This window comes from Heterodontus francisci, chromosome 11, assembly GCF_036365525.1.
Source record: "Heterodontus francisci isolate sHetFra1 chromosome 11, sHetFra1.hap1, whole genome shotgun sequence".
In the NCBI taxonomy this organism is placed as follows: Eukaryota; Metazoa; Chordata; class Chondrichthyes; order Heterodontiformes; family Heterodontidae; genus Heterodontus; species Heterodontus francisci.
In genome coordinates this window covers 14,856,719-14,881,175 of record NC_090381.1, presented here as the reverse complement: position 1 = coordinate 14,881,175, position 24,457 = coordinate 14,856,719, and the positions used below count along the sequence as shown (strand labels likewise).

The window sequence follows — 24,457 nt, the reverse complement described above, 5'->3', positions numbered from 1 at the left end:
ACTCATTATATTTTTATGCATTCTTGGGATTTTCGCTTTGCTAGCAAGGACGGTGTTTATTACCCATCCCTAGTTGCCCTAAAGAAAATGTTGGGCCTTTATCTTGAACCGCTGCAGTCTGTGTGGTGAAGGTGCTCTCAGTGCTGGTACGAAGGAAGTGGCAGGATGTTGACCCATTTTGAGCATCCTCCACAACGTTAAAGAGGAAGCTGTTCTGAATGTTAAAAAGAATTCATACTGAAGGTGCAATACTACTGTCAGTGTGTAGGTCTGACTGAGACAACCAGCTGGCATAGCAGCAGGGCTTTCCAAATGTGAAAGTGAATGTTGAGACTCCCAAACTATCCTCCAAAGCTCAATATCAAACATTGTCCTGATCAATCTGAGCTTTAATCTCCAGTCTGCACTTTCCCATAACTTCCTCTTTTGTTGGTTTGTGGTCTTATTTATTTTATTTTATTTATTTAGTGATACAGCACTGAAACAGGCCCTTCGGCCAACCGAGTCTGTGCCGACCAACAACCACCCATTTATACTAACCCTGCAGCAATCCCATATTCCCTACCACCTACCTACACTAGGGGCAATTTACAATGGCCAATTTACCTATCAACCTGCAAGTCTTTGGCTGTGGGAGGAAACCAGAGCACACAGCGAAAACCCACACAGTTACAGGGAGAACTTGCAAACTCCGCACAGGCAGTACCCAGAATCGAACCCAGGTCCCTGAAGCTGTGAGGCTGCAGTGCTAACCACTGCGCCACTGTGCTGCCCAAACTAGTATTCAAATATAAAAATGTGATTTTGGGAGACTGCACATGAAGTAATATTCTGCTTTGTAATATTCTGAATTGACAGGTAATCTTTGATGTACGTTTATATGATAGAGAAACTGTGAAGGATGCTCAGTGCTCCTCTGGTCAGAGGTTATATTCCAATCATAGTGATACAGTGATCTGAATTGAAATATTCCATTGTGTTTGTACAAAATGCTCAGCTCTGCCAGTCACTGGGTTAGGTTTAATTCACAGAACTAAATAACAGAAAATGTTTCAAACATTTTACAGGAAAACATCCACAAAGAAAAGAACATGGCATTTACATTGACCAAGAAGGTAAGAGAAACCTATGATATTCACTGTTGGTTTCCTTGTACAGTATGTAGATTGGACACCCAGTGATTTTAAGAGACAATTGCACAGGTGATTTACAAGAAAAGTAATCGTGGGTTCTGATCTTCAGCCTGAATCACAATTAAGTTTTGAATGAACTCACTAAATATTTATTTGCCATCAGTTGGATTCTATACCTGTGTAACTACACTTGATCAGCGGAATAATACACTGGGTAAGGTCCTGACATTGTACAATATTGTAGCACCTCTGGTATTGAATTGGGAGCCAGTTTTACATCTCTCCTGATTTCCACTGTAATCACTGGATATAAAAATGGGAGATGTACATCAGGCTGTCGATTCACTGTCACCCATGTGATTCTATCACACAACGTCACAGTGATCTCATTGTGTTTTGTATGGTCACTGATTCTGTTTCTGAAAAAACACGAATCACAAATTCCGCTGACCAGCCACACAGGGAATGACTGTAATATAGATATAGGAACATGTGCTCACTTCCTGTCTGTCAACTTCCTGCGTCACAGCTCAGGGATCACAATTGTGACATGAAAAGTCTCTGCTACACTGCCCTTGATTGGCTCAAATTTCCTTTTGCGTAATAATATCAAATCAGAATGCTGTATCTAGGTGCAGTGATGAAAATCTAACAATGAAAAGCAGAAGCTGAGAATTGAAGGTTTCACTATGTTGTAATGAGAATCTGTACAATTGTCGCATTTCAGAATTTTTGATTCTTTTCTCCTTCCTGGGGAGGGTTCGAGATGAACTATGTCTAAATGTTGTGTTTTAAAATCAAGTGAATCTGCATAGGTTTTTGTAAAACGCCAGAGTCTATTATTTGTATTTCAAAGAATCAGCACAGAAGGAGACAATTCGGCCCGTCGTGTTTCTGCCAGTTCTTTGGTACAGCTATCCAATTAATCTCAATCCCCTGCCCTTTACCCGACACCCAGTATTTTACTTTTCCTTCAGGTATTTATCTAATGATGTTTTAAACATTCCTGTCAAATGTGCCTGTAAATCCCTTTATGGTAGTGATTGCACATCATAACAACTCACTTTGTAAGAAATGTTTCCTCTAGTTCTTTTGCAATTATTTTAAATCTGTGTCCTTTGGTTATTGATCCATCTGTCACTGGAGACAGGTTCTCTCCATTTACTCTTTCCCAACAATTCATGACTTTGAACACATCTATCAAATTTCCCCTTAACCTTCTTCGTTCTATGAACAACATCAGCTTCCTCCATCACAGATGCCTGTCTTCATGCCTGTATTATTCAATTCACTCCTCTTACTATCAAGAAACAACTGAATGCAGCAAAAAGCAGCAAAACTATGGGCCCAGCAAACATCCCAGTTGTCATGCTGAAGACTTGAGCTCCAGAACTCAATGCAACTTTAACCAAGTTGTTCCAGTATAGCAACAATGTTGGCATTTACCCAACAATGTGGGAAAATTGCCCAGATATCTCCTGTACACAAAAAACAAGACCTATTCAACCCAATCGGTTACTCACTCATCAGTCCACTCGCAAACATCAGCAAAGTCCTATCATGCAGCACTTACTCAGTAAGAACCTGTTCATAGTTGCTCAGTTTAGGTTCTGCCATTGCCTCTCAACTCCAGACCTCATTACAGCCTTCATCCAAATATAGACAAAGGAGCTGAATTCCAGAGGAGAAGTGAGAGTGACATACCTTGATATCAAGCCAGCACTTGACTGAGTGTAGCATCTAGGAGCCCTATTAAAATTGATGTCAATGGCAATCAGGAGGAAAAACTCTCCACTGGTTGGAGTCATAGCTAGCACAAAGGAAGATGGTTGTGATTGTTGGACCCCAATCATCTCAGTTCCAGGACATTGCAGTCGGAATTCGTCAAGATAGTGACCTAGGCTTAACCATCTTCGGCTGCTTCATCAATGACATTCCCTCCACCATAAAGTCAGAGGTGAGACTGTGCAGTGATGATTACACAGTGTTCAGTCCCATTCACAATTCCTCAGATAATGAAGCAGATCATGCCCACATGCAGCAAGACCGAAGCAAATTTCAGGCTTGGGCTAACAAGTGGCAAGTAACTTTCTGACCTTACAAGTGGCAGGAAATGACCATCTCCAACATTAGAGAATGCAACCATTGATGTTAATAATATTACCATGGCTGAAACTCCACCATCAACATCTGAAGGGTCGCCATTGATCAGAAACCTAACTGGACCAACTACATAAATACTATGGTTACAAGAGCAGGTCAGTCGCTGGGAATTCTGTGGTGTGTAACTCATAAGAATATAGTAACTAGGAGCAGGAGTAGACCATATGGCCCCTCGAGCCTGTTCCATCATTCAGCACGATCACGGCTGTTCTGCATCCACTTCAATTTCCCACCCACTCCCCATATCCCGTGATTCCTGACCCCTTCACCTGAGACTGTGCCCTTGTGTTCCAGATTTCCCAGCCAGGGGAAATAACCTCTCAGTGTCTATCCTGTCAAGACTCTTCAGAATCTTGTATGTGTCAATGAGATCACCTGTCATTTTTCTAAAATTCAGAGAGTGTAAGATCTATTTACCCAGCCTCTCATCAAAGGACAGCTCTCTCATCTGAGGAACCAATCAAGTGAACCTTCGCTGTACCACCTCCTAGCAAATATCTTCTTCTTCTTTCATGTACCGCCTTTTGGCAGGTACTTGCCCCATTCTTACATCTACCTGTCTATGGCCCGTTTCTTTAGATACTCCTTCGTTCAATATGGCGACCAAAACTTCACACTGTACTCCAGGTGTGGTCTCACCAAAGTCCTGTACAATTCTAGCAACGCTTCCTTACTCTTGTACTCCAATCTGTTATGACGGTGCTGCTATATTTTTCGTTCAGAATTATGGAAATTGTTTTATTTGGGAAAACTGAAAATCATTCCATGGATTTTTTTCACTGGGGTCATTGAAAGGACACTGAGAGCTCTTGTTTGAAACCACCATTTATTGGAAGTCACCTGTCTTCAGATAAATATCCAGCAGGGGCTTTTTGACTTGGGGGAGATATTACAGAGGAGTTACAGGTCAAGGTTTATTGGGGTCAGGAAGCTTGTCCCTTGAGATATTGTGTTTGGTTTCACTTTGGACAGTGTGTTTGGGTGTGAACTGTTTTGAAGGCAGTTGTAGAAAACCAGCCAAGAGAGCAATCGCCATCTGCTCACCCTCTTCCACCTCTTTGAGAGCTTCCTGAGAATCAGGTATAAGAAATTGAGAAACTGATGCTGCATTTCTCCTCAAAAGCCTACCGGAAGCCCCTGTTGCTGCATTTCTCCTGGAAAGCTGGCCAAACAGATCTTCAATGTCACCTGAAAAGAACTGTTCTCAAGAGATCCCAGTGATAGCAATCTACGAATATTTGGGAAGCCAAACCAAAAATGGACAACTGACATTTACCATATCTTCTCTTTTCTCTTGAAGAATTAGCAAGTATTTGGCCCAAGTGTGTGTGTGTGTGTCTCTAAGGTTAAGGAAACTTTCATATTTCATTGCGTCTGTTAATGCTTTGTTTTGTTCCTCTTATGTTTTGTTTAATTTTGTTGTTTATTAAAGAAACCTGGTTGGTGTATTTTATTCTGGGATAAAGGGTAGTGTCTATGATTGACTATATGGGCAACTGGGTAAATATTTAAATATATGTTGTGACCGATGGAGAAGTGGATCTCGAAAAAACAGTGCACTCCTTCCATCTCAGTCGTAACAAGTTCCCTTGTAATAAAGGCCAACATGCCATTTATCATCCTAATTGCTTGCTGTACCTGCATGCTAACTTTATGTGTTCCATCTACGAGTACACTCAAGTCTCTCTGAACGTCAACATTTGGAAATTTCACACCCGTTAAAAATATTCTGCTTTTCTATTCTCACTCCCAAAATGAATAACCTCACACAGCTCACATTATACTCCATCTGCCACCTTGTTGCGCATTCAATTAACCTTGTCTATATCTCTTTACAGCTTCTTTGTGCCCTCCTCACAGCATACATTCCCAACTAAGTTTGTATTGTCAGAAAGCTTAGATACATTATTCTCAGTCTCTTTGTCTATGTCATTAACATAGATTGTAAATATTTGAGGTCCCAGCACTCCAGTGCAGGAAACCCCTGAGTATATTGTGCTTGCTAACCGGTTTTCCATTTTGGATACTGGTGAGAGTGATGGTTCTTCGGGGAGTGCAGCCAGAGCAAAGTCCATGGCACCAGGGGTGGCTCAGCTGCACAGGAAGGGAGGAAGAAGAGTGGAAGAGAAATAGTGATCGGGGATTCGATAGTCAGGGGATTAGACAGGCATTTCTGCGGCAGTAAACATGACTCCAGGATGGTGGGTTGCCTCCCTGGTGTCAGGGTCAAGGATGTCACGGAGCGGCTGCAGGACATCCTTCTGGTGAGGGTGAACAGCCAGAGGTCATGGTCCACATTAGTATCAATGACATAGGTAGGAAGAGCAATGAGGTCCTGAAAGCAGATTTTAGGGAGTTAGGACAGAAATTAAAAAGCAGAACCTCCAAAGCAGTGATCTCAGGATTACTCCCAGTGCCACGTGCTAATAAACATAACAATAGGAGGATTGATCGATTGAACACGTGGCTGGAGAATTCATGTAGAAGGGAGAGCATCAGATTTCTGAGGCATTGGGACTGGTTCTGGGGCAGGTAGCACCTTTACAATATGGATGGGCTACACCTTAACAGGACGGGAATTAATATCCTGGCAGGGAGATTTGCTAGTGCTGTTGGAAAGGGTTTAAACCAGCTTGCCAGGGGATGTGAACATGAGGGGTAGCTCAAATTGGAAGGAAGTAAAGCTGGTAACAGGAGGTAGAAAAGAAGCAAGTGACATTAGAAGGAAGGTAAAACAAAGGCGAGCATCAACTAGGCTTAGAATGCAGAATGTCAAGAGGACAAGGTTAAGGGCTCTCTCCCTGGATGCACGCAGCATTCACAACAAGGTAGATGATTTAAAGGCCCAAATAGAGGTAAATGGGTATGATCTAATTGTCATAATGGAAATGTGGCTACAAGGTGACCAAGACTGGGAACTGAATATTCAAGGATATTCGACATTTAGGAAGGACAGGCAAAAAGGAAAAGGAGGTGGTGTTGCGCTGATAATAAGGGATAGGAAGAACAAAATGTGGAATCTGTTTGGGTGGAGCTAAGAAACAGCAAGGTGCAGCAAACATTGTAGGAGTTGTTTATAGGCCATCAAACAGTAGTGGTTGTGTGGGCATGGTATTAGCCAGGAGATTAGAGAAGCATGTGGCATGGGTAATATAGTAATCATAGGTGACTTCTATCTGCATATAGACTGGATAAACCTAATAAGCACTTATGCTGTAGAGGGCAAGTTTCTGGAGTCTGTTAAGGATGGTTTTCTAGAGCAGTATGTTGAGGAACTGACTAGAGAGCAGGCTATTTTAGTTCTAGTATTATGTAATGAGAAACGGCTAATTAATAATCTTGTTGGAAATGAACCTTTAGGGATGAATGACTTTAATATGATAGAATTTTACATTATGTTTGAACATGAGATAGTTCAATCTGAAGCCAGGGTTTTAAATTTGAACAAAGGAAATTATGAAGGTATGAGGTGCAAATTGGCTGAGGTGGATTCGGAAAATACATTAAAAGGTATGACAGTACATAGATAATGGATAGTCTTTAAAGAAATATTGCATAGTTTACAGCAACTATCCATTCCTTCAAAGCACAAAAACACCAAAAGTAAAGGCAGTCAACTGTGGATACCAAAGGAAGTTAAGGATTGTATAAGATTAAAAGAAAAGGCCGATAAAGTTGCCAGAAATAATAGTAAACCTGAGGATTGGGAGGATTTTAGAGTTCAGCAAAGGAGGACCAAGAAACTGATAAACAAAGGGAGAATAGAATATGAATGTAAGATAGCAAAAAATATAAAAACGGACTGTAAAATCTTCTACAGGTACGTAAAAAGGAAACATTTGGCTAAGACAAATGCGGGTCCATTAGAGGCAGAGTCAAAAGAATTTATAATGGGGAATAGAAAAATGGCAGAGAAGATAAATGATTACTTTGTGTCTGTCTTCACTGAGGAAGGTACAAGAAATCTCCCAGAATTAGAGATTCAAGGGATTAGGGAGAATGAGGAATTGAAGGAAATTAACGGGGATGAAGGGTGATAAGCGCTCAGAACCTGATATTCTACATCCCAGAGTGTTGAAAAAGATAGCTATGGAGATAGTGGATGCATTGGTGATCATCTTCCTAACTTCTATAGATTCCGGAGCGTTTCCTGCAGATTGGAAGGTTGCAAATATCACCCCACTATTTAAGAAGGGAGGGAGAGAGAAAACAGGGAATTACAGAGCTTTTAGCCTTACATCAGTTGTTGGGAAAATGCTTGAATCTGTTCAAAAGGATGTGATAAATGGACACTTGGATAATAATGAACTGATTGGGCATAGTCAACATGAATTTATGAATGGGAAATTATGTTTGACGAATCTGTTGGAGTTTTTTCAAGATGTTACTAACAGAATTGATAAAGTGGACTCAGTAGACGTGTGTACTTGGATTTTCAGAAGGCTTTTGATAAAGTCTGCCACAGGAGGTTCATTAGCAAAATTAAAGCACATGAGATAGGAGGTAATATACTTGCATTGATTGACGATTGGTTAACAGTCAGAAAGCAGAGAGTAGGAATAAACGGTTCATTCTCGCATTGGCAGGCTGTGACTAGTGGGGTACAGCAGGGATCAGTGCTTGGGCCCCAGCTGTTCACAATATATACCAATGATTTGGATGTGGGAACCAAATGTAGTATTTCAAAGTTCGCGGATGACACTAAACTAGGTGGGAATGTATGTTGTGAGGAAGATGCAAAGCGGCTTCAAGGGGATTTGGACAGACTTAGTGAGTGGGCAAGAACGTGGCAGATGGAATATAATGTGGAAAAATGTGAGGTTATCCACCTTGGTAGGAGGAATAGATGTGCAGAGTATTTCGTAAATGGTAAGAAATTAGAAAATGTAGATGTACAAAGGGACTTGGGTGTCCTTGTCAATAAGTCACTGAAAGCTAACATGCAGGTGCAGCAAGCAATTAGAAAGGCTAATGGTATGTTAGCCTTTATGACAAGAGGATTTGAGTACAGGAGTAGTGAAGTCTTGCTTCAATTGTATAGAACCTTAGTTTGTACTGTGTGCAGTTTTGGTCGCCTTACCTGAGAAAGGATATTATTGCTATAGAGGGAGTGCAACGGCGGTTCACCAGACTTGCTCCTGAGATGGCGGGACTGTCCTATGAAGAGAGATTGGAGAAACTGAGCCTATATTCTCTAGAGTTTCAAAGAATGAGAGGTGATCTCATTGAAATCTACAAAATACTTAAAGGGATAGATAGGGTAAATGCAGGTTCAGGAGTCGAGAACCAGGGGACACAATTTCAAAAAAAGGGAAACAACTTAGGACAGAGATTAGGAGAAATTTCTTTACTCAGAGGGTTGTGAATCTTCGGAATTCTCTAACCCAGTGGGCTGCAGAAGCTCAGTCATTGAGTATGTTTAAAGCAGAGATTGACAGATTTCTAAATACAAATGAGGGGATGTGAGGATAGTGTGGGAAAAAGGCATTGAAGTGGATGATCAGCCATGATCATATTGAATGGCGGGGCAGGCTCGATGGGCTGAATGGCCTACTCCTGTTCCTATGTTCCACTAGTTACAGCAAAGGGCAAGCAAAAAGTTGATAAGAAGGGAAAAAAATAAAATGAGAGTGAACTAGCCAGGAATATAAAACAGATTGTAAGAGCTTTACAATTATATACAAGGAGGAGGGTGGCTAAAATAAACATTGTCCCTTAGCGGCAGAGGCAGGAGAAATTATCATGGGGAACGAGGAAATGGCAGAGACGTTGAATAAATATTTTGTCTTCACAGTGGAAGACACAAATTACACACCAGAAGCAAAGGGTAACCAAGGGGGTAATAAGAGTGCCATATGATATCAAAAACTGCATTGGTGTCAAAGACTCTCACATCACATCTGGAATTTCAGTCTTCTGTGCATGTTTGGACCAAGGCTGTAATGAGGTTTGGTGCTGAGTGGCCCTGGCGGAACCCAAATTTAGAATCAATGAGCCGGTTGTGGGCTGAGTAAGTGCCACTTGACAGCACTGTTGATGACACCTTCCATCACTTTGCTGATGATTGAGAGAAGACTGAAGGGGCGGAAATTGGGACAGCTTGGATTTGTCCTGCTTTTTGTGGACATACCTGGGCAATTTTCCGTATTATCAGCTAGTGTTGTAGCTGTACTGGAATAGCTTGGCTAGGGGCACAGCTAGTTCTGGAGCACAAGTCTTCAGCACCACTGCTGTGATGTTATCAGGGCTCATTGCTTTTGCTGTATCCACTGCCTTCAGCCATTTCTTGATATCCCGTTGAGTGAATTAAATTGGCTGAAGACTGGCATCTGTGATGCTGGGGATCTCAGGAGGAGGCCAAGATGGATCATCCACTCGGCACTACTGGCTGAAGATGGTTCCAAATGTTTCAGCTTTGCCTTTTGCACTGACATGCTGGACTCCGCCATCATTAAAGATGGTAATATTTGTAGACCCTGCTCCTCCAATTAGTTGTTTAATTGTTCACCACCATTCATGACTGGACATGGCAGACTGCAAAGCTTTAATCTGATTTGTTGGTTGTGGGATTGCTTAGCTCTGTCTATCGCATGCTGCTCCCAATGTTTATCATACACATAGTCCTGTGTTGTAGCTTCACCCGGTTGGCACCTCATTTTCAGGTATACCTGGTGCTGCTCCTGGCATGTTTCCTACAGTCCTCATTGAACCAGGGTTGATTCCCTGGCTTGATGGTAGTGTGAGGGACATGCTGGGCTATGAGGTTAAAGATTGTGGTTGAGTAAAATTTTGCTGTTGCTGATAGCCCACAGCACCTCATGGATGCCCAGCCAGATCTGTTCTGAATCTATCCCATTTACCACGGAGCTGGTGCCACACATTGGACTGGATTTTATGTAGGAGACGGGGCTCCCGGCACTGGGCCAAAAAGGTGGGGTAACCCCGCCTCTGCATTTTTACAGTCGCACCCCCCAGAGTGATTCTCCAGTCTTTTTGGAGACAAATTTTAAGATGGTGGGATCCAACTCCCTTTACGGACTTTATAGGGATGGGGATCCCGACTCCAAGAGTTGCCAGCCAATCATAATGCTGGCAATTCAGCAATATCAGCAGCGCCACGGGGAGCAGTGGCCACTGCCAGTACTGCAGAGGCATCAGACCCAGGCTCAGCAGTGGAACCTCGGAGAAGAGGTAGGCCAGGCGGGGTCACTGGGGCGAGTCCAGAAGGCCCCAATGAGGGGAGGTGGAAGGCTGGGCATTCGGTTCAGTGGGAAGGGGTCCTGGGGGGTACAGTTGTTCCCGAGGGGCTCCTCCATGAGCCATAAATTACCCAGGAAGGAGGGCCCCTCCTCCCACAAGCCCACAGGGAGGGTGCCTCATTCTACAAGGTGTCCTCCCTGCGTGGCGGAGGCCCTCTCACCCCTGCCAGTGGTACGCTCCCAGTGGCAGTGGGAAGAGGCCCTTAATTGGCCGTTAATCGGCCACTTAAGGGCCTCAGTTGGCCTTCGGGTGGGAAGGTCGTCGTCGGCCTACCCCGCCACAAATACTGCCGCCCAGCAAGCACAAGATCTGGCCCATCATCTGCAAACTTTGAAATTATGCCCTGTGTACCCAATTACAGGTCATTAATATATATCAAAGAGAGCTATGGTCCTAAGATGGCCCCTGGAGAACATCACTGTATACTTCTCCGCAGTCGGGAAAACAACCATTCTCCATCAGTATCTGCTTTCTGTACTTTAAGACAATTTTGTGTCAATGCTGCCATTGTCCTTTTAATCTCAAATGCCTTTTGAATGTCCATATACACAACATCAACTCACAACCTTCATCAACCCTCTCTGTTACTTCATCAAAGAACATGATTAAGTTTGGCAAACATGATTTGCCTTTAACAAATCTATATTAACTTTCATTTAGTAGTGAAGTTACATACTAGTTACACACCTTTCCAAATTTTTCCCAGGTTTATTGTCTCGAAAAGATTGCGCAGCTTAAGTTAAGCTGACTGACCTGTAGTTGCCAGATTTATCCCTCCTCTTTTTTAAACAAGGGCATAATATTTGCAACCCTTCAGTCCTCTGGTACCACCTCCATATCCAAAGAATATTAAAAGGTTGTGGCCAGACCCTCCACAATTTCCACCCTTACTTCCCTCAGTTATATAGGATACATTCCTTCTGGACCAGGTGACTTTTGTACTTTGAGGACAGCTATGATCTCTTTATTTTTATCCAATCCAATATCACTGCTGTCGTGACGAAAGATGCAAAATCTCGGGGGAAAGCAGTAACAGGCCAATTCGTTGCACCATGGTTGGCTCTGCTGCACAGGGGAGGAGTAAAAAGTGGGAATGCAATAGTTATAGGGGATTCAATTGTAAGGGGAATAGATAGACGTTTCTGTGGACCCAAACAAGACTCCAGGATGGTATGTTGCCTCCCTGGTGCTAGGGTCAAGGATGTCTCAGAGCAGTTAGAGGACATTCTGAAGGGGGAGGGTGAAAAGCCAGTGGTCGTGGGACACATTGGTACAAACGACATGGATAGAAAAAGGAATGAGGTCCTAAAAGCAGAATATAGGGATTTCGGAAGTAAGTTGAAAGACGTGCTAGTCAGAGTAGAAATAGCAGGATATATGGGCGGCACAGTGGCGCAGTGGTTAGCACCGCAGCCTCACAGCTCCAGCGACCCGGGTTCAATTCTGGGTACTGCCTGTGCGGAGTTTGCAGGTTCTCCCTGTGTCTGCGTGGGTTTTCGCCCGGTGCTCCGGTTTCCTCCCACCACCAAAGACTTGCAAGTTGATAGGTAAATTGGCCATCATAAATTGCCCCTAGTATAGGTAGGTGGTAGGGAAATATAGGGACAGGTGCGGATATGGTAGGAATATGGGATTAGTGTAGGACTAGTATAAATGGGTGGTTGATGGTCGGCACAGACTCGGTGGGCCGAAGGGCCTGTTTCACTGCTGTATCTCCAAATAGAAAATAAATATCGGATGAATACATGACTGAAGAGATGGTGTGAGGGGAGGGTTTTAGATTCCTGGGACATTGGGACCGGTTCTAAGGGAGGTGGGGCCAGTACAAACTGGTTGTACTGGTTGACGGGTTGCACCTGGGCAGGACCGGGACTGATGTCCAAGGGGCAGTATTTGCTAGAATGGTTGGGGAGGGTTTAAACTAAAATGGCAGGGGGATGGGAACCTTTGCAAGGAGTCAGAGGAGGGGGGAGGGGATCAAAGACCAGAACAAAAGACAGTACGGGGAATAAGAAAAGTGATAGGCAGAGAAATCAAGGGCCAGAATCAAACAGAGCCACAGTGAAAAATAGTGGGAAGGGGACAGGTAATGTTAAAAAGACAAGCCTTAAGGCTTTGTGCAGTAACACGTGGGGCATTTGCAATAAAGTGGATGAATTAATCATGCAAATAGATGTAAACAGGTATGATATAGTCAGGATTATAGAGTCATAGAGAGATACAGCACTGAAACAGGCCCTTTGGCCCACTGAGTCTGTGCTGACCAACGACCACCCATTTATATTAATCCTACATTAATCCCATATTCCCTACCACACCCCCACACCACCTACCTACACTAGGGGCAATTTACCTATCAACCTACAAGTCTTTGGCTGTGGGAGGAAACCAGAGCACCCAGTGGAAACCCATGCAGTCACAGGGAGAACTTACAAATTCCACACAGGCAGTAGCCAGAACTGAACCGGGGTTGCTGGAGCTGTGAGGCTGTGGTGCTAACCACTGCGCCACTGTGCTGCCCCTTTCTGGCAGCATGACTGCAGGGTGACCAGGGATGGGAAATGGACATCCAGAGGTAGTCAGTATTTAGGAAGGACAGACAAAAAGTAAAAGGCAGTGGAGTTGCATTGTTGGTTAAAGAGGAAGTTAATGCAATAGTGAGGCATGATATTAGCTCTGACGATGTGGAATCTGTATGGGTAGAGCTGAGAAACACTAAGGGATAAAAAACATTAGTGGGGATTATATATAGACCCCCAAACTGTAGTGGTAATGTTGGGAATGGCATTAAACAGGAAATTAGAGATGTATGCGAAAAAGGAACATCTGTAATTATGGGTGAATTTAATCTGCATATAGATTGGGCAAATCAAATTAGTCACGATTCCATGGAGGAGGAATTCATGGTTTTCTGGAGCAATATGTTGAGAAACCAACTAGAGAACAGGATATTGTGTAATGAGAGAGGAATAATTTACAATCTAGTGGTGCAAGACCCTTTGGGGATGAGTGACCATAATATGATAGAATTCTTCATCAAGATGGAGAGTGATGCAGTTGATTCTGAGACTAGGGTACTGAATCTTAATAAAGGAAACTACGAAGGTATGAGGCAAGAGTTGGCTACGATGGATTGGAAAACGTTACTTAAAGGGACGATGGTGGATAGGCAATGGCAAACATTCAAAGAGCACTTGGATGAACTGCAACAATTGTTTATTCCTGTCTGGTGCAAAAGTAAAACAGGAAAGGTAGCCAAACCATAGCTCACAAGGGAAATTAGAGAAGCATTAGATCCAAGGAAGAGGCATACAAATTCGCCAGAAAAAAACAACAGACCTGAGGATTGGGAGCAGTTTAGAATTCAGCAAAGGAGGACCAAGGGATTGATTAAGAAGGGGAAAATAGAGTAGGAGAGAAAGCTTGCGGGGAACATAAAAACTGACTGTAAAAGTTTCTATGGGTATATGAAGAGAAAAATATCGGTGAAGACAAATGTAGGCCCCTTACAGTCAGAAACAGGGGAATTTATTATGGGGAACAAAGAAATGACTGACCAACTAAATGCATACTTTGGTTCTGTCTTCACAAAGGAGGACACAAATAACATACCAGAAATGTTGGGGAACACAGGGTTTAGTGAGAGAGAGGAACTGAAGGAAATCAGTATTAGTAGAGAAATGGTGTTGGGGAAATTGATGGGATTGAAGGCCGATAAATCCCCAGGGCCTGATGATCTGCATCACAGAGTACTTAAGGAAGTAGCCCTAGAAATAGTGGATGCATTGGTGGTCATCTTTCAAGATTGTGTAGACTCTGGAACAGTTACTACAGATTGGAGGGTAGCTAATGGAACCCCACTATTTAAAAAGGGAGGTAGAGAGAAAACAGGGAATTATAGACCAGTCAGCCTGACGTCAGTAATGGGAAAAATTCTAGAGTCCATTATCAAAGATTTTATAGCAGAGCACTTGGTGAACAGTGGTACAATTGGACAGAGTCAGCATGGATTTATGAAAGGGAAATTATGTTTGACAAATCTACTAGAATTTTCCGAGGATGTAACTAATAGAGTTGATGAGGGGGAGCCAGTGAATGTGGTTTATTTGGACTTTCAGAAGGCTTTCGACAAAGTCCCACATAAGAGGGTAGCGTGTAAAACTAAAGTGCATGGGATTGGGGGTAATGTATTGCGATGGATAGAAAATTGGTTGGCAGATGGGAAATAAAGAGTAGGAATAAACAGGTCTTTTTGCGAATGGCAGGCAGTGACTAGTGGGGAACCGCAGAGATCAGTGCTAGGACCCCAGCTATTCACAATATATATTAATGATTTAGATGAGGAAACTAAATGTAATATCTCCAAATTTGCAGAAGACACAAAATTGGGTGGGGAGGGTGAGTTGTGAAGAGGATGCAGAGAGGCTTCAGGGTGATTTGGACAAGTTGAGTGAGTGGGCAAATGCATGGCAGATGCAGTATAATGTGGATAAATGTGAGGTTATCCACTTTGGTAGCAAAAACAGGAAGGCAGGTTATTATCTGAACTGAGAGAGGGGAATATACAACGAGACCTGGGTGTTCTTGTACACCAGTCGCTGAAGGTAAGCGTGCAGGTGCAACAAGCAGTAAAAAGGGCAAATGGTATGTTGGCCTTCATAGCAAGAGGATTCGAGTACAGGAGCAGGGATGTCTTGCTGCAATTATACAGGACCTTGGTGAGGCCACACCTGGAATATTGTGTGCAGTTTTGGTCTCCTTATCTGAGGAAGGATGTTCTTTCTATCCAGGTAGTGCAGCAAAGGTTTACCAGACTGATTCCTGGGATAGTGGGACTGGCATATGAGGAGAGATTGAGTCGGTTAGGATTATATTCGCTGGAGTTCAGAAGAGTGAGGGGGATCTCATAGAAACCTATAAAATTCTAACAGGACTTGACAGAGTAGATGCAGGAAGGATGTTCCCGATGGTGGGGGATTCCAGAACCAGGGGTCATAGTCTAAGGATACGGGGTAAACCTTTCAGGACTGAGATGAGGAGAAGTTTCTTCACCCAGAGAATGGCAAACCTGTGGAATTCGCTACCAAAGAAAGCAGTTGAGGCCAAAACATTGTTTGTTTTCAAGAAGGAGTGAGATATAGCTCTTGGGTCTAAAGGGATCATAGGATATGGGGGGAAAGGGGGAACAGGTTAGTGAGTTGGATGATCAAACATGATCATAATGAATGGTGGAGCAGGCTCGAAGGGCCGAATGGCCTACTCCTGCTCCTGTTTTCTATCATTCTATGTTTCTATTCATTCAATACCTAGCCATGCCCTCTGCCTCTTCAAGAATATTGCCTTTTGTTGTCCCTTATTGCTCCACCTTTCCTTTTTGTGTTTATAAAAGACTTTTGGGGATCCTTTTATTTCGGCTGCTTACTTATTCTCACATGCTTGCATTGCCCCTCTTAGTTCCTTCTTTAGCGTTACACTGTACTTTCTAGATTTGATTTGTTTCTCTACTGTATTATGAATCATTCAAATATCTTAAGCCCCCTTTATCCATTTAATTTTAATGACTGGCATTGCCCTTCATGAGCTTTTCTGAAGGTTTTAAGTATGGGACTCAAATCAGCTGTAAGCCAAACCACGGAGAGCAAGAAGGTTAATTCCCTGAAGGGCTTTGGTATACCAGTTGGATTTATACATTAATCCAGTAGCGATCTTGGACATGTTTCTAGTGCCAGCTCACAAATTACTAAATTTATTGAATTTAATTTCACAACTTGTCCTGGTGGAATTTATCTTCCAACCTCTGTGTTCTCAGTCCTGTACCAGAATTATTGGTTTTCTATACCCTTGCAGTAGTAGAGCTCAGGAAATCTGGTGTTATTCTGTTCCACAAGACTCATGCAGAATTTAGGCCCTGCTATATCTTCCGGTCAGGCCTGGAACAGGTGGTGGAACCTCCTACTTAAAGCAGGTGGGTGCTTCATTAGGGTAGGCAAAAGGATGGGGATAGGTGCCATCCCATATTCCAATATATATCTTTCATGTATAATGAGGTGAGGAGGACGAATCTAATAGGGGTGCAGGGCCCTTAAATGGTCACAAGTTTTAAAGCTAAGTGCAAGTGGCCTTTTAAAATCCTTGTTGTGAATTTTTTTGAATTATTTTTCTCACCGGCACTTAAGTTTCTCAAAATCTTTGTCCTTTTTGTTTTGCCCTGAGATTCCTTTCGTAGCACTAGAGGTTTTGCCAGGAGAATCTACAAGTTGGCATATTTAGAGAAGCTTTGGGAAGGGGTGTCAGGATGATTCACACTCCCTGCTCTTCTGCACACCCCACAATCCTTAACATCTGCAGAATCAGAGAGCAAATATCATTTTGGCAGAAATTGTTGACTGAATCGGCTCTATCCAGTGCTGGCTAAACCAGAAGAAGAATCTGGTGGCATCACAATGAGATGCACAGGTCTAACTCACACTCGTACTGGAATCATCGAATCTTTACAGCACAGAAGGAGGCCATTTGGCCTATCGTGTCTGTGCTGGCTCTCTACAAGAGTAACTCAGGTAGTCCCATTCCCCCCTATAGAAGTGCCCCTACATAGCTTTAAGGAAAACCTTGCAGTTAGATAACACCATTCATGACCTCAGGATGTGTCAATAGAATCGCAGAAATATAGCAAGATTTACTGAACATAAGGAGGCCAGTTGACTCAACATGTCCATGCTGGTTGAGAAACAACCATCCAGCCTAGACCCACTTTCCAGCTCTTGGTTCGTGCCCCTGTAGGTTAGAGCCCTTCAGGTGCATATCCAAGTACTTTTTCAATGTGATCAGGGTTTCTGTCTCCACCACCCATTCAGGCAGTGAGTTCCAGATGACCATCTCCCTCTGGGTGAAACGGTTTCTCCTTGACTCCCGTCTAATCCTTCCAACAATTAGTTTAATTATTGGCCTCTCTGATAACAGAAATAATTTTTAAAAATTCATTCATGGGATATGGGCATCGCTGGCCAGGACAGCATTTATTGCCCGTCCCTAATTGCCCTTGAGAAGGTGGTGGTGAGCTGCCTATTTGATCTGCTGCAGTCCATGTGGAGTAGGTGCACCCACAGTGCTGCTAGCAAGGGAGTGCCAGGATTTTGACCCAGCGACAGTGAAGGAACAGCAATATAGTTCCAAGTCAGGATGGTGTGGGTCTTGGATGAGAAATTGCAGGTGGTGGTGTTCCCATGCATCCGCTGCACTTGTCCTTCTAGGTGGTAGAGGTCGCGGGTTTGGAAGTTGCTGTCTAAGGAGCCTTGGTGCGTTGCTGCAGTGCATCTTGTAGCTGGTACACACTGCTGCCACTGTGAGTCGGTGATGGAGGGTGTGAAGTTTTGTAGATGGGGTGTCAATCAAGCGGGCTGCTTTGTCCTGGGTGGCATCGAGCTTCTTGAGTGTTGTTGGAGGTTCACCCATACAGGCAAGTGGAGTGTATTCCATCACACTCCTGACTTGTGCCTTGTAGATGGTGGACAGGCTTGGGGGAGTCAGGAGGTGAGTTACTCGCCACAGGATTCCTAGCCTCTGGCCTACTTTTGTAACCATGGTATTTATATGGCTACTCCAGTTCAGTTTCTGGTCAATGGTAGCCCCCCCAGGATGTTGACAGTGGGGGATTCAGTGATGGTAATGCCGTTGAATGTCAAGGGGAGATGGTTAGATTCTCTCTTTTTGGAGATGGTCATTGCCTGGCACTTGTGTGGCGTGAATGTTACTTGCCACTTATCAGCCCAAGCCTGGATATTGTCCAGGTCTTGCTGCATTTCTACACGGACTGCTTCAGTATCTGAGGAGTCACGAATAGTGCTGAACATTGAGCAATCATCAGCGAACATCCCCACTTCTGACCTCATGATTGAACCATGATGAAGCAGCTGAAGATGGTTGGGCCTAGAACACAACCCTGAGAAACTCCGGCAGTGATGTCCTGGAGCTCAGATGATTGACCTCCAACAACCACAACCATCTTCCTTTTTGCTAGGTGTGACTCCAACCAGCAGAGATTTGTCCTCTGATTCCCATTGATTCCAGTTTTGCTAGGACTCCCTGATGCCATACTCCGGTCAAATGCTGCCTTGATATCAAGGGCAGTCACTCTCACCTCACCTCTTGAGTTCAGCTCTTTTGTCCATGTTTGAACCAAGGCTGTAATGAGGTCAGGAGCTGAGTGGCCCTGGTGGAACCCAAACTGAGTGTCACTGACCAGATTATTGCGAAGCAAGTGCAGCTTAATAGCACTGTCGATGACACCTTCCATCACTTTACTGATGATCGAGAGTAGACCGATGAGGTGGTAATTGGCCGGGTTGGATTTCTCCTGCTTTTTGTGTACAGGACATACCTGGGCACTTTTTCACATTTCTGGGTAGATGCTGGTGTTGTAGCTGTACTGGAACAGCTTGGTTCTTCCTATCTACTCAGTCGAGGCCCCTCATAATTTATACACCGCAATTAAATCTCCCCTCACTTCCTCAACCCCAGCCAATACAATCTCTCCTCATAACGAAAATTCTCCATTCCTGGCAATATCCTCGTAAATCTCCTCTGTTACCTTTCTGGCGTGATCACATTCTTTCAGTAATGGGATGACCAGAGAAGTACCCAGTACTCTAGCTTGGGCCTTAACTAGTGTTTTATACAGTTCGAGAATAATTTCCCTGCTCTTATATTCTATGCCTTGGCTAATAAAGGAAAACATCCTGCATGCCTTCTTGGCCACCTTATCCACATGTCCTGCTTCTGTCAGGAATCTGTGGACGTGCACTCTGAGGTGCCTCTGTTCCTCTACACGTCTCAGTATTCGACCATTTATTGTGTATTCCCTTGCCTTGTGTGCCCTCCTCAAATGCATTACTTCACTTCTCCGGATTGAATTCCATTTGCCACTTTACTGCCCACCTGGCTCGTCCATTGTTATCTTCCTGCAGTCTACAGCTTACTTCCTCAATATCAGCCACATGGCCAATTTTCATATCATCTTCAAACTTCTTAATCATATCTGCTACATTCAAGTCCAAATCATTGATATATGCCTCAAAAGCAAGGGACCTAGTACTGACCCCAGTGGAATCCCACTGGAAACAGCTTTCTAGTCACACAAGCACCCATCGACCATTACCCTTTGCTTCCTGCCTCTGAGCCAATTTTGGATCCAACTTCTCACTTTCCCTTAAACCCCATGGGTTTTTACTTATCTAACCACTCTACCAGGTGCAACCTTATCAAAAACCTTGCTAATGTCCACGGAGATTACATCAAATACACTACCCTCATTGACTGTCCTTGTTACCTTCTCAAAAAATTCAATCCTGTTCGTCAACCACGACCTTTCCTTAACAAACCTGTGTTGACTGCCCTTGATTAACTCGTGTCTTTCTAAAAGACGTTTTCTGCTGTCCCTCAGAATTTTTTGAATTATTTTCCCACCACCAAAGTTAGGCTGTTTGGCCTGTAATTACTTAGACTACCCCTTCCTCCCTTTTTAAACAATGGCACAAATCTATCTGTCGACCACTCCTCCATATAGATGTCTATAATGGGAGGATTGGAAAATGATGGTCGGAGCTTCCTCTATTTCTTCCCTTGCTTTACCTGAGAAGGCTGGGATACATTTCATCCAGGCCTGGTGATTTATCCACTTGCGAGGATGTTAGTACTCAATATTTCCTACTTCATTTTGTTTATGTCATTCAATATCTCATACTCCTCTTCCTTAACTACAATGTCTGCAGTAAACCCTCTTTTGTAAAGACAGATACAAGGTATTCATTAAGAACCATGCCCAACTCTTCTGCCTCCACACACAAGTTACCTTTTTGGACTCTAATAAGCCCTTCACTTTCCTTAGTTTTCCTCTTGCCCTTTGTGTATATATAAAGCACCTTTATGTTTCCCTTGATTTTACTTGCCAATATTTTTCATGCCCTCTTTTGCATTCCTAATTTCTTTTTAATGTCATCCCTGCACTTGCTACACTTCTTTCGGCAGTATTGAACTTTTGGTATCTGACATAAGCTTTTCCATTTTTTGCCTTTTTCCTACTCTGTATGCTCTATGACATCTAGATTTGGGAGTCCCACCCTTTTTCTTTGTGGGAACATATTTGTCTTTTATCACCCTCTTTAGCACCTTCTTGAATACCTCCCATTCTCTGACACTGATTTCACCACCATTAACTATATCTAGTCCACTTTTTCCAATCACATCTTCACCTGGAAAGATTGACCATTCCCCAATTTAAAACTTTTACTCTTAGTCTTTCTTTGTTCTTTTGCATCACTATGGTACATCTAACTGAATTATGATCACTACCATCCCACTGATACCCCTACCACTTGCCCAGCTCCATTTTTAAAAATTACGTGCAGAAGTGCCCCTTTCTTGTTGGTCTGCGAAGTACTGGCTAAAAAGGTTCTCTTGAATGCATTTTAAGAATTCTATGTCCTCTGTGTCCGCGATCTCTGCCAACTAGAAAGACAAGGGCAGCACAGTGATGCAGTGGTTAGCACCGCAGCCTCACAGCTCCGGGGACCCGGGTTCGATTCTGGGTCCTGCCTGTGCGGAGTTTGCAAGTTCTCCCTATGACCGCGTGGGTTTTCGCCAGGTGCTCCGGTTTCCTCCCACAGCCAAAGACTTGCAGGTTGATAGGTAAATTGGCCATTGTAAATTGCCCCTAGTGCAGGTAGGGAATATGGGATTACTGTAGGGTTAGTATAAATGGGTGGTTGTTGGTCGGCACAGACTCGGTGGGCCGAAGGGCCTGTTTCAGTGCTGTATCTCTAAATAGAAAAATAAAATACATGGGAACACCACCACCTTCAAGTTCCCTTCCAAATCACACACCATCCTGACTTGGAACTATATCATGTTCCTTCACTGTCGCTGGGTCAAAATCCTGGAACTCCCTTCCTAACAGCACTGTAGGTATACTTACCTCACATGGACTGCAGTGGTTCAAGAGGTCAGCTCACCACCACCTTCTCAAGGGCAATAAATGCTGGCCGAGCAATGACACCCACATCCCATGAATGAATAAGAAAAAACTTGCATCTTTTTGCACTGATTTTAGGCCATTTAATATTCGCGTGTTTGACATCCCCCACGATTACTGCAATACTGTATTTGAACTTCTCAGGAATTTTCCTACCTATTTGCTCTTCTATCTTCCTCTGACTGTTTGGGGGTCTATAGTATATTCACAGTCGTGTGATTGCCCATTTGTTGTTCCTCAGTTTAACCCATATGGCCTCTTTTGATGATCATTTGAGCATATCATTCCTCCTCACAGCTATGATTGTTTCTTTACCCAACATTGTGACCCCTCCCCCTCACTTTATTATCCTCCCATCTGTGTCCCATCCGAAAACCCTGTAACTAGGAATGTTGAGCTGCCATTCCTACCCTTCTTTAAGCAATTTTTCAGTAATAGCTGTGATATCATATCTCTAAATTTCTGTCAGTGCCCTCAGTTCGTCTGCTTTATTCACAAGACTCCTTGCATTGAAGTATATACAACTGATCACTCCACAACTCTTTTGTTGTCTATTTTCTAGCCTTTATTTTCTCTGCCTTCCAGACTCACTAATTTTCTGCCTTCCATTTCTAGCTTTGTGTCTCTCCCTTCTGAATCTAAGCTCAGGTTCCCACCACTACTCCGCTCCCCGCGCCCCCCCCCCCGCCCTCCCCACCCAACTCCGTGAAGCTAAACACTCCCTAACAGCACTAGCACACCTCCTGCCGCAAATTGGTCTCAGTCCCAGCCCTTTGGAAATGCACCCTGTCAGGCCTGTACTGCTCCCATCTACATCCCCAGAATCGATCCCAATGTCCTAGGAATCTAAAGCCCTCCGTCCTGCACCATCGCTTCAACCTTGCAATGAGCTGAACTATCCGGAGATTACTACCTTTCAGGTCCTACTTTCAATTCCTTTCCAGCTCCTGAAAATCTATCTGCAGGACCTCATCCCTCTTTTTGTCTATGTCATATGCACTGATACGGGTCATGACCGCTGGCTGAATGCCCTCCAAGCTCAGAATGTTCTGCAGCTGTTCAGTGACATCCTTGACTCTGGCACCAGTTAGGCAACATACCATGCTGGAATCATGTCTGTGACCACAGAAAAATCTAACTGTTGCCTTAATTATTGAATATCCTATGCCTATTGTTTCCTCCTCCTCCCCGGTGTGCAGCTGAGCCACCGTTGGTGCCATGGATTTAGCTCTCCTGTACTTCCCTGAGGAACGACTGACCTTACTAATACCGATTAGAAAGAAATCTGCACTGAGGGGACACCTACACTACCTGCCTGGTCCTCCTTGACTATCTGGTAGTCCCCCATTAGCTCTCTGTCTGCATACCCGTAAGCTGCAGGGTGACCACATCTATAAATGTGCTATCCACATAGTTCCCAGCCTCGTGGATGCATGGCAGTGACGCCAGCTGCTGTTCAAGCTCCAAAACCTGGAACTCGAGCTGCTCCAGCTGACGACACTTCCTGCACATGTGGTTGTCCAGTTCACAAGAAGTGTCCTGGAGTTCCCATATACCACACGATGTGCATTCTTTGGGACTAAGGTGTGCTGCCATGCTTTTATTTATTAGATGAGTAGCTAAACTTACCAGAATTATACTTATGGCATAATTACTTGATGTATTATAACTTATAGGATGGCTGAATTTAATATTTGCCTGTAACTTACCCTGACACCCCTCTTTGTGATGTAACATCCTTCTCCTTCGTACTTACTGGCTGCCCCTGTTCTGGACTCCACTGATGGGAACTATATATTTTCTGGTATGCATCACTTCACTGGGCGGACCAGCTTCTCCACTGATACAGTTGGTTGTCCCAACTGAGGCAAAGATGGGAGAACTCCTGATGTTGGGAGGTCAAACCCCCAGTGGGCAGGCAGGAAAATGCCAGAACCAATAAAGATTGATTTTATAGAGCTTTAAGGAGTTTATATTCCAATTGCAGTGACACGAAGATGTGAGTTGCAAGATTCCATTTCTGGTTATTCAGAATGTTGAGTTCTCCCAGTCACAGGGTTGGGTTTAATTCACATAACTAAATAATAGATAATGATCAGAACCTTTTTTTACAGGAATGCAGCAACAGGAAATTGATTTTGATTTTTTTGACCAGGCAGGTAAGAGAGACCTTTAATAATCACTAGGTTTCCTTGTACAGTATGTAGATTGTATATCCAGTGATTTTAAGAGAGAATTGCACAAATGATTTACAAGAAAAGCAATCGAAGGTTCTGACCTTCAGCCTGAATAACAACTAAGTTTTGAATTAACTCACTAAATATTTATTTGGGTGTAGGTTCTGACATTGTGCGTAGGTCCTGACATTGTGCGATAGCGTTAACACCTCTGGTAGAGAATTGGGTGACAATTTGACATCTCTCCTAATTTCCATTGAAATTACTGGCTATGAAAAAATGCAGAGATGTAAATTATGCTGTCAATTCACTATCACCCAGAATTAGAGGAGTGTAGATATCTTGGAGGGTTGTGGGAGGAGATTACAGAGATAAGGAGGGGCCAGGCTATGGAGGGATTTAAAAGCAAGGATGATAATTTTAAAATTGAGGTGTTGCTTCACAGGAAGCCAATATAGGTCAGTGAGCACAGGGGTGATTGGTGAAATGGATTTTGTGCATGTTAAGACATGGGCAGCAGAGTTTAGGATGACCTCAAGTTTATGGAGGTAGAATGTGGGAGACCAGCCAGGAGTGCATTAGAATAGTCAAGTCTAGAGGTAACAAAGGGATGGATGAGGGTTTCAGCAATAGAAGAACCAAGGCAGGGGCAGAGTCGGGCAATGCTACAGATGTGGAACTAAGCAGTTTTAATGACG

At 43.6% G+C, this 24,457-nt stretch overlaps 1 protein-coding gene across 1 annotated transcript in view; it reads left to right on the top strand.

Moving 5' to 3' along the window:
• Positions 1-1,070: 1,070 nt before the first annotated feature.
• Positions 1,071-24,457, top strand: part of LOC137375508 (uncharacterized) — a 177,666-nt gene continuing 154,279 nt past the window's right edge. Inside the window, exons 1-2 of the mRNA XM_068042881.1 lie at positions 1,071-1,115; positions 23,697-23,741. Of these exons, the coding sequence (XP_067898982.1) occupies positions 23,699-23,741 (43 nt within the window). The 5' untranslated portion in view covers positions 1,071-1,115; positions 23,697-23,698. The remainder of the gene's footprint in view (positions 1,116-23,696; positions 23,742-24,457) is intronic.